The 16750-nt window shown below is 37.7% G+C and overlaps 1 protein-coding gene across 2 annotated transcripts in view; it reads left to right on the top strand.

Annotated features, from left to right (window-relative positions):
• LOC138695929 (glutamate receptor ionotropic, delta-1-like) overlaps positions 1-12280 on the top strand; it is a 64314-nt gene extending 52034 nt beyond the window's left edge. For both annotated transcript variants that reach the window (XM_069820318.1, XM_069820319.1), the window contains exons 7-8: positions 5820-6079; positions 11228-12280. In XM_069820318.1, coding sequence (XP_069676419.1) covers positions 5820-6079; positions 11228-11462 — 495 coding nt within the window. In that variant the 3' untranslated portion in view covers positions 11463-12280. The remainder of the gene's footprint in view (positions 1-5819; positions 6080-11227) is intronic.
• The last annotated feature ends 4470 nt before the right edge of the window (positions 12281-16750 follow it).

Genomic DNA, 16750 nt, shown 5'->3' with positions numbered 1-16750 from the left:
TGTCAGACAGTTGCTTCAGTTCCCCTTCGGGTGTCCGCCTCCCTCCATAGGTGCTATGCACGTTGCAGCTTACACAGTGGCTCGGCGCACGATAGCATTTTCGCCACCGCTGAACTAGCGCACTGAAATAAACAGTCCACTCTGTGTAGTACACCTACTGACGGTCAAGACGCAACTGCTGAACCTCTTGTCCGGATAGTAATAGAGGTGAGTTCGAGGCAAGTTAATAGGTGTACGTTCAATTTTGTGATGTAGTTGATCGTGTATATAAGCTAATAAAATTATTATGCAATGCTTACAGTATCTTCAAACAGAGATGGAAGGAAAAAATCGTAATTGTAATGTGTAAACAAATACTCTCCTTCGAATAATTAACGTTATTTAAGTAAAATCGTCTCGGAGTGATTAATCTTGTAAAATTTTACGCTTAAATGATAATGTACGATCAATCATGAGAGCCACTATATATAGGTAAAGGAACGAAGATCACTTGAGGGTCCCAGAGAATAAATAATTATAGGAATATTCTAAACATAGGAATTAAAGAATGAAGATAGATTTAAAAATAGAAGGATAATCTTGTTAGATAAAACGCCAATGTATATCAGCATTTAAAGAAAGAGGGAAAGAGTAATTTATTTTAAAATGTGTGTAATAGGTATATACAGGGCGTTTAAAAAATACGGGGCATAATTTCAGGTATGTATTTCCCACATGTAGACAATCAAAATAGGTCATTACAACATGTGTCCGGAAATGCTTCATTTCCGAGTTATGGTCTTCACAACATTGAAATTCACCGGAACGTTTTTCTTTCCGGAGGTCGTTGTCATTACAGAAGATGTTCAAAATGTCCACCTCCTGCTTGAATACAGACCTCACATCGATGTCTCATTGACCTGCGAACACGATCCCAAACTCCAGGAGTATTGCGTATGTCCTCAGAACTTGCCACAATTCAATTCCGAAGGGATTCTAAATCAGGCACCGGAGACGAATAAACCAATGATTTTAAATGGCCCCACAAGTAGAAATCGAGAGAGTTCAGATCAGGTGAGCGTGGAGGCCAAGCAATTGGGCCACCTCTACCTATCCATCGATGAGGAAACCTTCGATCCAAGTACCGGCGAGCCGTACGACTGAAGTGTGCAGGAGCGCCATCATGCAAGAAGTGAATGTGTTGACGATTGATCAGTGGAGTGTCTTCTAAAACATGAGGTATGGTTCCGGTGAATTTCAATGTTGTGAAGGCCATAACTAGGAAATAAAGCATTTCCGGACACATGTTGTAATGAACTATTTTGATTATCTACATGTGGGAAATACATACCTGAAATTATGCCCCGTATTTTTGAAACACCCTGTAGGACGATTGGTGCTATCTACCGTTCTGACAGAGAATCTAGAAAACGGAAGGAATATGCAATCAATGAAGAGGTATTTGGAGACATTAATTGGTATGTTTGACCTTAACTTTTGTTCTACATGCCTAGAAATGGTATCGATTGCAAGGAACCAAGACTGAGAAAAGATGTATTTGAAGATAGTTCGTGAGCTTTCGATTACAAAGTATGTAGAATCTAAGTTAGTGTCTCCTATCGGAAATACACGATAACTGAGGTTATATTTGTAGGCAATTGGTGTACTCGACCTAAACATGTGTTCTACAAGCCTAGAAATGTTATCGATTGCAAACTATGTAGATTTTAATGTTTGGGTCTGTTAAGAAACAAAATTCTAATACTTCCTCTCTCATTATACTACTGTATACCGTACTCCTGTTCTAGTGAATGTCTTTTTGAAACCATTGGTGGTGCGGCGAAAGTGTTCACACTGGAAGCAAGTTACAACCGCAAGCTTGTGCATACTTGTTCACCCGTCTCCGCCGATCAAATAAATTTGTTTTTTATAGCACGCTTGCCTGTGTGACGTGATATTTGTAGCTGTTTTTGTGAGTGATTTTTTTCCACAATGGATGTTGAAATACTAATAGCATGTATTCAAGAAAGAAGGGAAATCTGGGATGCATCTTTAATGACATTTCTAAAATAATTAAAGAATAACTCTGGCTGTTTAAGAAGGTAGGGAAAAATTCGTTTATATTCTCCATCTTTATCCCTGTCCTTAAAATATTCGTTCACCCATTCATCCCATTCAAAAAAGGAAATTTTAAAACTTGTATAATACAAGATGATTCACGAGGATTTACCGTCACTTACGGAGCTTATTTTCGAAGGCATTCCGAGCAAAAAATGTCATAAAAAGCATTTGTCCTAATCTCAATATTTTCAGGGTTACATTAATTTGAAATTGTTAGTAAAATACTTTTTCATTTAGTTTTAAGGGTAAAAAATGCTACAAATACAGAATGAACTATTCAGAAGTGTCATTTCTTTAATTGGCTAGTGTTCTGAAGCTAAAAATGTGTTGTTAATTCCTTTGTACAAATTTTTTTTTTAAATTTTAACTAAAAATGACATTTGTACGCACTTATCACAAAAATTGTTATATACGACTTTAGAAACTTGATTCTTTACAGTTTAATTTTGCATCCTACTGTACAGTCTTAAAGAATTCACAAGAGTGGAGTGATTTGTAACAATTGTTATGATAATTTATATAATTTTGTTGTTAAAAATCGAAAACAAAATCTGTACGAAGCAACTATGGAATTCACAACACATTTTTAGCTTCAGAATATTAGCTAATTAAAGAAATGATACTGCTGAATAGTTCATTCTTTATCTGTAATATTTTTTTACCCTTAAAACTCAAGAACAATGCTATTTTACAAGCAACTTCAAATTTATTTATTTATTTATTTATTTATTTATTTATTTATTTATTTATTTATTTATTTATTTATTTATTTATTTTAGTAGAGTTAAGGCCATGAGGCTTTCTCTTCCACACTACCAGAAGTGAAGTACGCAATGAGACAATGATAAAAATAGTAAAGTCATACTTGAATATAAAAACCATTTTCATGCACAAATTAGTGTAATTCTGAAGATATTAAGAGTCAGACAAATGTTCATATGTCATTTCTTGGTCAGAATATCTTCGGAAATAAGCTCCGTAAAGGACGGTAAATCCTCGTGAATCACTCTGTAGAATGCAAAACGTAATTCAGTATGATGAGCCTAAAGACCAAGGATATATTATTGAATACTTTCGTGCATGTGGCCATAACATGGCAATTTCAATTAAGCGTTAGAAATTTCAACGTTAGAAAATAATTACTTACTTACTTACTTACTTACTGGCTTTTAAGGAACCCGGAGGTTCATTGCCGCCCTCACATAAGCCCGCCATCGGTCCCTATCCTGAGCAAAATCAATCCAGTCTCTATCATCATATCCCACCTCCCTCAAATCCATTTTAATATTATCTTCCCATCTACGTCCCGGCCTCTCTAAAGGTCTTTTTACCTCCGGCCTCCCAACTAACACTCTATATGCATTTCTGGATTCGCTCATACGTGCTACATGCCCTGCCCATCTCAAACGTCTGGATTTAATGTTTCTAATTATGTCAGGTGAAGAATACAATGCGTGCAGTTCTGTGTTGTGTAACTTTCTCCATTCTCCTGTAACTTCATCCCTCTTAGCCCCAAATATTTTCCTAAGATCCTTATTCTCAAACACCCTTAACCTATATTCCTCTCTCAAAGTGAGAATCCAAGTTTCGCAACCATAAAGAAAAACCGGTAATAAAGCTGTTTTATAAATTCTAACTTTCAGATTTTTTGACAGCAGACTGGATGATCAAAGCTTCTCAACCGAATAATAACAGGCATTTCCCATATTTATTCTGCGTTTAATTTCCTCCTGAGTATCATTTATATTTGTTACTGTTGCTCCCATATATTTGAATTTTTCCACCTCTTCAAAAGATAAATTTCTCAAAACCTTATTCCTTTGCTTTGTTCGTGCCAGAGAATCAGTCCCATTCCGAGGCTTATTTGAAGGTTTCGTAACAAGCTGTCTTTTACGGTGGTGGGTTGTTAGCCCTTCGGCCAACCCCCAAGCTGGAGGACCACCCCTCATCGGCTGTTGGCGACTGCTTATTGTTATAAAATAAAATAAAAAAAAAATTAAAATTAAAATTAAAAAAATAAAAATAATTTAATTGGTAAATATTTCTTGGTTTAACTTTCTTTTGGATAAATTTATTTATGGGACTTCCCCAATTGCTGAATCGTCCTAGAATTGAACTTCACTTGGCTAAAAATTCCTGGGGGAATTTGCAAGGACTCAATCGCAGCCACGGTGACACTTGATATGTTATCCAAAAGTCTGGCAGAAGTTCGAGTACCGCGTCGATGTTTGTCGCGTTACATTGAGTCACTGTAATGTCAACAAAACCTTGGCACCTTCTGCGTCATGCGAGTTACAAATTATAACCTAAAGTAATACTATTATATTTGAATAGTAAATATATGAAAGACTGACTTTCCTTATAGACATGCGATATGTGTTTGACGTGATTCTGTGTTGTAACTTCTTCCACTTAAGGGGTTAGGTACAGTTTACAGCAAGTAAAATTTTGGAAATATTCAATATTTTTTTCCTCCATTACTGTATCTTGTACAATAATGAAAACTAATATGTGTAAAACACTGCCGCCTTTCTGCTATATGAAAATATATATATATATATATATTTATTTACGATTTAAAAAAAATATATTTACTTTTTTTTTTTTTTTTTTTCAAAATTCATTTCACTGTGCAGTGATGAAGCTTTTCCCACCCAACTAAAAACTATCCAAAATTCTGTGGTGATTTTTTTTGTGTGTATTTATGCATGTCATATCTACAATATGATGCAAGATCACTTCTCTACCTTTGATAGGTTGTCTGATAAAAAATAAATTCATTTTAAAAAATGGTCAAATGTCAGTGTTGTCTTCTAACACAAAAAAAAATATTTTTATTAAGGAATGTAGTTGAAAGGTCATCATACTGCAAACATGAGTTTCAGCAATAAAATAAAAGAGAGAGAACATGAAAAAGTTAACAAGTTTATGAGTTATGAGGGAAACGCTTAATCACTGCACAATAAACTGCCATCATTTTGAATTTTGAAAAAATGTATAATTAATTCTTTTTAATCTTAAAAATATTTGTTTCATATAGCAGAAGGACAGTGTGTTACACTACCAATTTTCATTATTGTACAAAATACAGTAATGGAGGACAAAAATGTTGAATATTTAAAAAAATGTTACTGCTGTAAGGTGTACCTAACCCCTTAAATTAATGAGATAGGTCCCTAATGACAACCTTTACTTCTACTTCAAGATTTTATTTCTGTTACGTTGGTTAAAATTTCAACAAATATTCTTTATATTCTACTGTTAATGGAACACTAATATCAAAGCTACATATCTTGGAATGTATCTATGATTATGATGATAACAACAATAATAATATAGCTGAATTATTTTATTGTTTTATATTATTAATAACATCACTATTTTAATCATGATACAGTGCGATCGAGAAGTCTCTCCGCAGTGCTTGTGTAGCCCGTGGCGAGAAGCAGTCTTTCCGCCACGGTGTAGCCGAGAATCCACTAGGCAGAGAATTCAAGTGGCAGCATTGGCCGCTAAGTATATGATGGACTGGCGGTGTGAGGTTGTCAAACCGGAATTAATGGGGGAGTGCCAACTTTCTACTGGGTTACAAGAATTAATGGAGCTGCGGAGGGACTTTTCGATCGCACTGTATATCAAAATGATTTTCATTATGGTATCATCACTATCCCTAGAGGTAAATTGTATTTATTTGGACGATTTTTAATCCGCAATGTCAGGAGAGCGAGGCGGCCAAAGAGGTGGCGCCGCAGTGGCGCGAGGTGGTGGCAAGGAAGCCGTGTGGCAACGCTGTCACCAAGCGGGACCTGGAGGCCGTGCTGTGCAGGTGGGGCGTGGCGGTGCTCGAGACGCCGTCCAACATGGCAGTCACGAAGGAGAGCGCTTGCCACATGAAGCAGATCCGAGGCCACTATTTCGCCGTGCCCGTGTCCCTCGAGTTCCGCGCCAACCTGCCCTACACTCACCTCATCAACTTCTAGTAAGTACAGTGCTTTGTGCCGTGATTGGCTCGGAGGAGGCTAGTCTGGACACAAACCGGGCTGCCTGCTTGGGAACCTGGATGCATGTTAACCTTGACATAGTCAGCTGGTGTGTGTTGGGAATGCATATATCTAGGGATCACCGTAATAGTTCTCTTACAAGGAAAAATTCTCATGGGGGCGAAAAAAAGTTATTTCTTTTTTCCACCATGTTAATAATGCCAAAAGAAGCGCTTATTCAGATTTTGGCCACAAATACGAGGGCCATCCAGAAAATAAGTTTCCGTGCAGCCGTTTACAGAAAGAAAACACAATTTAATGGGACAGGTACAGCAATTGTTGAGCTATTTTTCAACATATTCCCTACCGGAATTGAAACATTTGCCACACCATGGGATCAACTTTTGTATCCCTGTAACGTAGTGTCGCGTGTCCTCGGACCTTGCGGTAAAGAAGTATAAGTTCGCCGGAAATACTAAGTCTCTGGCTGTAGGGAAACCAAATGAAAGTTTATCGAAAAATCGAAAGAGAATTGGGAGGACAAATTTAAAAGGTACGCAAAACGCGTCCTTGCAAGGGGTTGGGGGCTGTACAAAACTAAATATGTGAGCTCCAAGCCTGTTGGCCACTAGTCTCACTATGGGTTACGCTGCTCCACTGAAGGAGCTCTAGAAAATTTTGAAGGGGAAGCCGAAATTGGACGTAACCTCTTAGGTACCACATACGCTAGGGGGACGGAGATTTGATCAAGTGATCACGGAACGGGGCGAGGAGGAGTTGGCTGGTGTTTGCCGTTAGGATGGCAAGACGCTGTCATCTGTTGTTTGATGACAAGACATGTGAAGGCCTTCGGAAGAGGCGCCGTGAATTATAAATCTGCAATTTGAGAGGTCCCTGTCCTTTCAAATTGCAACTAATTGAGTGACCTCGTACATTTAACAGACAATTTAGAGGTTCTGAACTAGGGCATACGTCGTTTACAAGAAAAGGGGAATATATATGGGGAAGGGCATATAGGTCCGTGGCCCATTTCTTATAGGGCTCATCCCGACATTTGTCTTACGCCTTAGGAAAACCACGGAATACCTTAGGCAGAATGAGTTGTCTCATATAAGAGACTAGCCAATTTGGCTATTATGTAGGAGGTGATTGTTGTCATGAGCCTTGTTGAATCGTCTCAATTTAGAGACCAGCCATTTGGCTTTATGGTGGCTCAATTACGAAGAGAGGGGAGAGATGTAATTGTTAATTAATTTAGAGTAATTAGGGCTTATTGTAGGGATTCGTAACAAGCTGTTTTTACGGTGATGGGTTGTTAGCCCTTCGCCCAACCCCCAAGCTGGAGGACCACCCCTTATCGGCTGTCCACGACTGCTTATTTAATATATTCGCAGTTACCCTCCATATCTGGAGGCCGTCTCCTCTATCCGCAACCTAAGGACGCGCCATGCCAGGGCAGAATAAATATGGGAAATGCGTGTTATTATTCGGTTGAGAAGCTCTCATCATCCAGTCTGCTGTCCAAAAATCTGAAAGTTAGAATTTATAAAACAGTTATATTACCGGTTCTTCTGCTGTCCAAAAATCTGAAAGTTAGAATTTATAAAACAGTTATATTACCGGTTCTTCTATATGGTTGTGAAACTTGGACTCTCACTCTGAGAGAGGAACATAGGTTAAGGGTGTTTGAGAATAAGGTGCTTAGGAAAATATTTGGGGCTAAGCGGGATGAAGTTACAGGAGAATAGAGAAAGCTACACAACACAGAACTGCACGCATTGTATTCTTCACCTGACATAATTAGGAACATTAAATCCAGACGTTTGAGATGGGCAGGGCATGTAGCACGTATGGGCGAATCCAGAAATGCATATAGAGTGTTAGTTGGGAGACCGGAGGGAAAAAGACCTTTAGGGAGGCCGAGACGTAGATGGGAGGATAATATTAAAATGGATTTGAGGGAGGTGGGGTATGATGATAGAGACGGGATTAATCTTGCACAGGATAGGGACCGCTGGCGGGCTTATGTGAGGGCGGCAATGAACCTTCGGGTTCCTTAAAAGCCATTTGTAAATAAGAGTAATTAGGGAGATTCATGGGGAGATGAGTGCAGGTCCGTGGCCCATTTCTTTTAGGGCTCATCCCGACATTTGTCTTAGCGCCTTAGGAAAACCACGGAAAAACTTTAGGCAGGATGAGTTGTCTCAATTTCAGAGACTAGCCAGTTGGCTCTTAGGTAGGATGACTCTATGAATCGATGTATATATACTAACCCATTGGCTCTATGATATGAAAGTTTATTTACAATAGAACTGAATTTAAGTATAAAAGTGATTGACCAAGCTGGGGTGACGGACATACAGAGACGTCTGGTCTCCCCATCTCACTACGCCCGCTTACTCGCCAACACCTTTTCCCGAGAGACATTATAGTATACCTGTCTGGTTTACAAGGGTCGAACATATTCTTCCACTATGGGGTCGAAGGAGGACTCAAGCCTCATCTTCATAAATCTGTCAACAAGGGAGGGTCAATTTTCTTTAATACTCTGAAATTGGTTTGCAGGTATGCGGAACAAGCTGTTAGTTGGACCAGTACCTTCCCATAAAGTTACATAAATGTCAGACTATTTTAGTAACTTTCCGAGCTATAATGACAAATTCTTGTATCCTCCCCCTGCAAGTTAAGAGAACACCTGCCCTTTTACCTGCCTAAGATCGCGTCTACCTGCGTATCTAATTTGGAAATCAATTGATATGTCGGAATACTCTACAGCAGAAGTCTGCCTTCTGGGATCGCAACCAGTGTGTGACAGCCGTATGAACCTCTCTGTTGATCCCATATTATGACAAATGTGTCAATTCCGTTGGGGGATATGTTGAAAAATAGCTCAAGAATTATTGCTGTATCTGTTCCAACAAAATGTTCCATGAAATTGTGTTTTCTTTCTGTAAACGACCCCAGTGAAACTTACTTTCTGGCGACCTTCGTAATTACGCTCGAGTGGCCAAAAATTTATATAAGCACTTTTTTGACATCATTAACATTGTGGAAGAAAAAAATAATTCCTTTATCTGCACCCATTAGAAAGTTTGCTTGTCAGATGAACGTAGCACTAGAATTCGCCGTCTACCTTTACAGGGCGAGTCAAATAAAGTCAGTAATTACAATCATTTTCAACATTTTTCCAGAAACTAAGCATTTTCCTTAAAATTTGCCCATAATGAATTGTGCTTGTTTTTTTTAACCAGGAGCACGCTCACGGGTTTTCCACACACACTTATGATTCAGTTTCCTCATGCATTCTTTGTCAATTATTATTATTATTATTATTATTATTATTATTATTATTATTATTATTATTATTATTATTATTTAGTAGGTTATTTTACGGATAGAGGAGACGGCCTCCAGATATGGAGGGTAGCTGCGAATATATTGAATAAGCAGTCGTGGACAGCCGATAAGGGGTGGTCCTCCAGCTTGGGGGTTGGGCGAAGGGCTAACAACCCATCACCGTAAAAACAGCTTGTTACGAATCCCTACAATAAGAATTAGGAACTTAAAATCCAGACATTTGAGATGGGCAGGGCATGCAGCACGTATGGGCGAATCCAGAAATGCAAATAGAGTGTTAGTTGGGAGACCGGAGGGAAAAAGACCTTTAGAGAGGCCGAGACGTAGATGGGAGGATAATATTAAAATGGATTTGAGGGAGGTGGGGTATGATGATAGAGACTGGATTAATCTTGCACAGGATAGGGACCGATGGCGGGCTTATGTGAGGGCGGCAATGAACCTTCAGGTTCCTTAAAAGCCATTTGTAAGTAAGTAAGGTTATTTTACGACGCTTTATCAACATCTTAGATTATTTAGCGTCTGAATGAGATGACGGTGATAATGTCGGTGAAAATATGAGTCCGGGGTCCAACACCGAAAGTTACCCAGCATTTGCTCATATTGGGTTGAGGGAAAACCCCTGGAAAAAACCTCAACCAGGTAACTTGCCCCGACCGGGAATCGAACCCGGGCCACCGGGTTTCGCGGCCAGACGTGCTAACCGTTACTCCACAGGTGTGGACCATTTTGTCAAGACACTCGCAATGCGCAGTAGGGAAACAACGTTTCTCTGGAGGGGGTAGGAGTAGAAGGGAAGGTCGGGCTTGTGTCTACCGAGTTCAAGGTAAAGGCTAACCCATTACTCTATAATTCGTAAGTAGACTCATCCGATCTCGAGCGCAGCTCTGTAGGAAGAGTGGGGGAGCGTCTGAACATAATGCATGCGTTTGTTCGAGTATAATGAAATATGAGAAAGTAATTTATATATTTTTTGTGCGAGATCGTGCGTATTTGCTTGTTTTCCGCATAGAACCAATACGCGGTAAGTGTGAAATACCACATTCAGTATTCCCAACGTAACACACATAACAATTTCCCTCTTCTTACCGCTTAAGAGACATATTCATTTTACTGCTTTAGGCTTTTAACATATTATTTTTAGAGACGTTTAACATAGTAATAATTATAAATTGGAAACTTACCACTGCAATTTCACCTAAATTGCAATGTTAATTATTGTTTTTAAATATTTGCAAAAATTAAGTAAAGTCTACTACTCCACGAAACTTATTGCATTCCTGATAGAAGTAACATCAAGGAAGCCGTGAAAAAAACAACAAGATTCCAGATGCCGATGTTATTACTGCAATATGTTATATAAATAATATTGTTAAAATATTAAAATGAAAAATAAATCATTACATAGCCTTACCGTTTGTTTTAAGTTCGCATTTATAGACTGGGGGGGGGGAAGACAGACGTATATTACTGCCTGCTGGAGTATAGAAAACACAGAAAACATTTTATAGCAACAATGTTGAAGAAAGATATTTTGGTTTTCCGAAGTTGCCGTCATTAAACAGAAACCAACATGGAGATTTAATTGCAACTAATTAGAAATTCGTCTTTCAGGTATGTAATAAACGATCTTCGCACAAAATAATGTACGATACACGAGCGGTAGGTTTGTTTTCATGTTCTCGGAAATTAAAAAAGCTCAACTACGTTTCGCTTTTTCAATCTTTTCCTCGACCATGAAAACGTCAACATACCGCTCTTGTAACATATATTACTATTACGTGTTGCAGCATCAACCGGCTGCAGACGAGCGGTATCCTGCAGTACCTGCGCTCCAAGTGGGTGGTGAGGACGTCCCTGGTGTCAGAAGAAGAGGCTGTGCCACACACCACAGTGACGCTGCGCCACGTAGAGCTCGTGCTGTCCCTGTACGCGGCCAGCATTGCCTACAGCGTCGCTGTCCTCATGCTAGAGATAGCTTGGAATAAACGCACGCAAGCAGCTCGCACCCACACACTACATTAATCCCTGTATTCTATCCGTCCGATTCAATTTTCTCTGAGATTTTTTTAAGTTTCCTCTGATTTCCACTCTTACATTCTCTGCTGTACGCCTCTCCGCCCTGCATAGCCAATTCTGGGCTACAGTTAGAGCCTTTTCACACTAGGCCTATACTAAAAGCCAGGTTATGAACCGACTAAACCGGAAGCAACGTTCTGTTGCTCTCTTTCTGAGCTCTGTTGCCACATAGTGGCGCGAGATTCAAAGCGAATTCAGCGTTTGTCACCGATATGTTTAAAATAACTATCGTAGCTGTGTTTTCAATTATTAACTTAATAAATAAGGATTGTGTCTCGTGATCAGAATATTGTACGAAATGGAACTATAAAAGTTGGAGATTTATCCTTCGAAGAGGTGGAAAAATTCAGATATCTTGGAGCAACAGTAACATATGTAAATGACACTCGGGAGGAAATTAAACGCAGAATAAATATGGGAAATGCCAGTTATTATTCGGCTGAGAAGCTTTTGTCATCCAATCTGCTGTCAAAAAATCTGAAAGTTAGAATTTATAAACAGTTATATTGCCGGTTGTTCTGTATGGTTGTGAAACTTGGACTCTCACTTTGAGAGAGGAATAGAGATTGAGGGTTTTTGAGAATAAAGTCCTTAGGAAAATATTTGGGGCTAAGAGGGATGAAGTTACAGGAGAATGGAGAAAGTTACACAACACAGAACTGCACGCATTGTATTCTTCACCTGACATAATTAGGAACATTAAATCCAGACGTTTGAGATGGGCAGGGCATGTAGCACGTGTGGGCGAATCCAGAAATGCATATAGAGTGTTAGTTGGGAGGCCAGAGGGGAAAAGACCTTTGGGGAGGCCGAGAAGTAGATGGGAAGATAATATTAGAATGGATTTGAGGGAGGTGGGATATGATGGTAGGGACTGAATTAATCTTGCTCAGGATAGGGACCAATGGCGGACTTATGTGAGGGCGGCAATGAACCTCCGGGTTCCTTAAAAGCCAGTAAGTAAGTAGTATATAACGAATTCAAACATTTCAGTTAAACGAACGAACAACGATTCGATTCAAATAATAATGATAATGATAATAATAACGATAATAATATACTGTTATCTAATTTATGTCAATATATATTATAGTAATTTTTATTTTATTTTGAGTCATTGTTATAAATCGAATTAACTGTTTGGCTATTTTTGTACATCAATAATAATTTAATGGATATGATTGTAAGTTTATATTTATACTGATTGAGTCATGTATATTCAATTATTATTATTATTATTATTATTATTATTATTATTATTATTATTATTATTATTATTATAAATTCTCATATATATATATATATATCAAGCATATATACGAATTTATAAAAAAAATCATTTCTGTCACTCCAGACTTAAAAATCTGCTTCCTTTTTGTATCGCAACATTTGGGAGAATTCATTATTCTATTTCAAGCACTACTATATATAGTTCTCGATAACACTATCAATAATATTAGTAATTAAAATTATTGTTTTTAAGAAAGCACGAGCTAATGGCACTGGTATGAAATGTGACTCGTAATTCACGTGGTATTGCAAATGAACTGGGAAGTTTGACTACACTGTCTCAGTGATCCCGTTGCCAGATTTTCGTTAGCAGACGACATTTTCACGTGAGGTCCAATGAAAAGCTCCGTTCTCCTCCCCTCCACCCCCCCACACTCAACATGTCATCGCTGCACAGGCTACCCCTCTAACTCGCACTTTCTTCTCGCCCACCCATCTACTTCCTGTTTAGTCGGTTCATAACCTGGTGTTTAGTATAGGACACCGGTGATGGCCACCAGACTTCACATGTGACGGACAAGGTCACTGTGTCCAGACCAGTCACTACACGACATTCATTTCTTCGAGTCAACATTAAACGGCAACGTATGAACGCTGCTAAATCGAAAGCAAGACCCTCTCTTTCAGATGATAATCTTCCGGCACAGCCGCGTATAGCTGTGCACATTACTGCACATTTTGAACGTATAGTCAAAGGTTCAGACCAAGACGATTAATTTTCCTACTTCTGTTTTGCATTATTTATGTTTGCGCAAAGGGAAATTCAAATAGCAATTCAATTAGCCAGAGTAAACTTCTGATTGCATGTTATAAATAACAGTTCGCTAGTGTGCAATGTTATATTGCCTATACTGATTTACATCGAATGAATTGTATCTGTATTAAACCTCTACACACTGATTACGACAGCGGCATACAGTAACATAAAAAGTGTGATGATAATAATAATAATAATAATAATAATAATAATAATAATAATAATAATAATAATAATGATTACCTGTATTGTACAAAAATCAACATACAGCTTACGCTTCAAATAAGTGTGAAAGCAAAATATTTTTGTAAAATTAATACTATCTTCTCCCTCCTAGTTTTCAATAAATTTTCATATTGGAAATAATGTGTATTCGACAAAACATGTTTTTAAAAATGGTTTCACACGACGTAATATGTGTATGTTACGATGGTGCCTAAATATTTAATGAAATATTACCAATGAGTCGGACTACAGATCTGAAAAGTAATAAAAACAGCTTGTAATAAAAATTGCGGTTACATCAGTGTTCCACTCACCGATTCTGATACACATTTTCCCGACACAAAATACCCTTTTCTACTCATATATGACTTCCCAGCATTCCTTAAGGCTTTATTCTTATTATCCTTCCATTCATGAATGTTTATTTTGCGCTTCCGGCCTTTATTGAATTGTTTTTCAGCACTAATACTCACAGCTTGTTTCCCTACTTCCGCCATTTTAGAACAGATAGATCACTATTCGGCGGAATCCCAATATTGAAACAAAAAAACTAACCTTTGAAAGAGAAATTATGTCACTTTACGTCCGCCAGGCGATGGCATTTCTTTGATAGATCACTATTCCACTGAAAATTCATCTTTCGATTTTTTGTTGGTTAGATCTCTTTTCGGGGTAACTATTCATTTCTTTACCTTACATGTTTATTGCTTTAATTTTGATCGCCAGTGTAAAGGCCCATTCACAATGAAAATTAAACATAATCGTAACATAAGCACAGAAGTTTGCGCCCAGGCTACCAAATTGGATCATTCACAATTATTCACATAAACACTGACATTAACATTGCCGTTAGACGTTAACATGAAAGTTTGCAAACTCCAGACTTTCATGCTTATGCTTACATGATTTGCAAACAGTACACAATCGTGGAGCGCTGAAGTATACGATAGAATATGAGGAAATGACGTCGTTATGTTTCCATGGTTACCAAGTATCCTTGCGGTTATGTTTATGTTCCCATCGTGAATGTTCTTGATTTTACCGTAACGTTTACGTTTTTAAGTTAACGCATACGTTATGTTTAATTTTCATTGTGAATGAGCCTTCAGGGTTACCATGAGAAGGAATTCTATAGGGGGACATTGCTGAAAAAAAGGGAACCTTTTAAAAACTGGTATGAACAAAATTAAAAATAAAACAATGGCTCACCTTAGTCAGTTTTCTCAGCGAATAGGGATTATAAAGAATGGACACTTCGCGTCGGTACCTTTGATGTAGCCGGACTGATTTCAATGACCTTCAAGCCAGCTAGAGCGTCAGATTCTGCTTTCTCCCTAGAGTTGGCGCTGACATCACACCTGCTTGCAGTCGACACAGCGGAAATATAACACACATAATTAATACATCTAGGTACATTATGTACTCAAATAAAATAAATTGGATCCATAAAATAATAAATCCGTCATTAACTGTAATGTCTAGACTCTAGAGTTCCTTTATAATGAGAGTTGAGACGTTGACCCCAACAACAATTAAAATATGTAATGATTTGATACCGCTCAAAATGGAAAAACAAAACTCTTACGAGAAGTAAAACCATATACCTATATTATATTATATAGAACTATTAAACGAATTCGATACTTAATTTTATAACGTATTATATTATTTTATAATATAATTTATTATATCTGAAATATAAAATATTATTATTACAACAAATTTGTCACTGAGAAATAAGGAAAAGCTGTTAACTTGAATTTATTTGAAGCAAAGCGTTATTGGATTATGCAATAAGGTAGGCGATGTTTGGATCCTGTGTCTCAACTCTATACTCAATTAGGCTATTATCTTAGCGTATTCTCGATTACACTAACCTCTAGTGCTTGAAAGTGGAACTAAACGCCGGCGCACAGAGAAACAAAACACAGGAAAATTCGCTCAGTGTCCATTCTTTATAATCCCTATTCGCTGGTTTTCTCACTAGTTGCTGGATTAATATTACATCTGTACCCTACTTATCGGTGGAGCCCACTTTGTGCACAAGACCCTGAAGAGACAGACATATCTTGCAACAAATAACTATGGAACTGTTCACAGGATATGTCTCTGAAATTATATTTCACCATGATGATACCTCTGTCTCCGTTAGCATGTGATTTCGTTCTTTTGTCCATTAAGCAGATATTAGGGAAAATACTCTCTCAGCACTTCCATTGTGACTTGGGATAAATAAATAGAACTGACATATTTTTAAGAGTGCTGAGAAATTTTCAGTGCTCGCAGAACTATTGGAATTGAAGAATTTGCACCATTGCTTATCTAAATTGAAATCTTTGTCCAAATTAACTTGATTGGCATATCTTTGTACATTGCAGAATAAAATTGATAAAATAGCTTAGAATCATGAATAGTGACATTTTAAAGTGTAAGAATTCAATGCATGTCAATAGGTCATCATATTTTATGTTTTTTTATGTGCTTCAGCTTCAATCATTGAAAGCAGTTAAATTCTTTCATAGGTTTTCACCATTTGTTTAGATATTCTGTGCATAATATCGCATGTTATTCAATATTTATGAATTTAAATACTATTATAGTCACAATCATGCCACGGTATGAAAGAAAAATTTCACAACTTCGAGATTAATTCTAGTTGAAATGCGAAATGCCGGACATTTCAATTTTTTTAATGCCTTTCGGACAGGATAAAATTATTAAAAAAGAGGACATGTCCTCCTTTTGCCGGACAGATGGTAACCCTAGCCAGTGTAGTAGAGCGGAAATTAATGGATGTTCACTATAATATTAATCCGTCACTACAAAAAAGAAACAGTCAGACTTCACCCCCTCCTTCAGTTTTGCGGTTAATGAACATTGTTATCCGGGTTGCGTTCACTATGGATTCGGTGAAAATTGTTTTCTGCCCACCCCTGACTTAAGGGGACGAGCTACTGAGTTT

Source organism: Periplaneta americana, chromosome 3, assembly GCF_040183065.1.
Source record: "Periplaneta americana isolate PAMFEO1 chromosome 3, P.americana_PAMFEO1_priV1, whole genome shotgun sequence".
Taxonomy (NCBI): domain Eukaryota; kingdom Metazoa; phylum Arthropoda; class Insecta; order Blattodea; family Blattidae; genus Periplaneta; species Periplaneta americana.
This window is presented reverse-complemented; position numbering and strand designations above follow the sequence as displayed.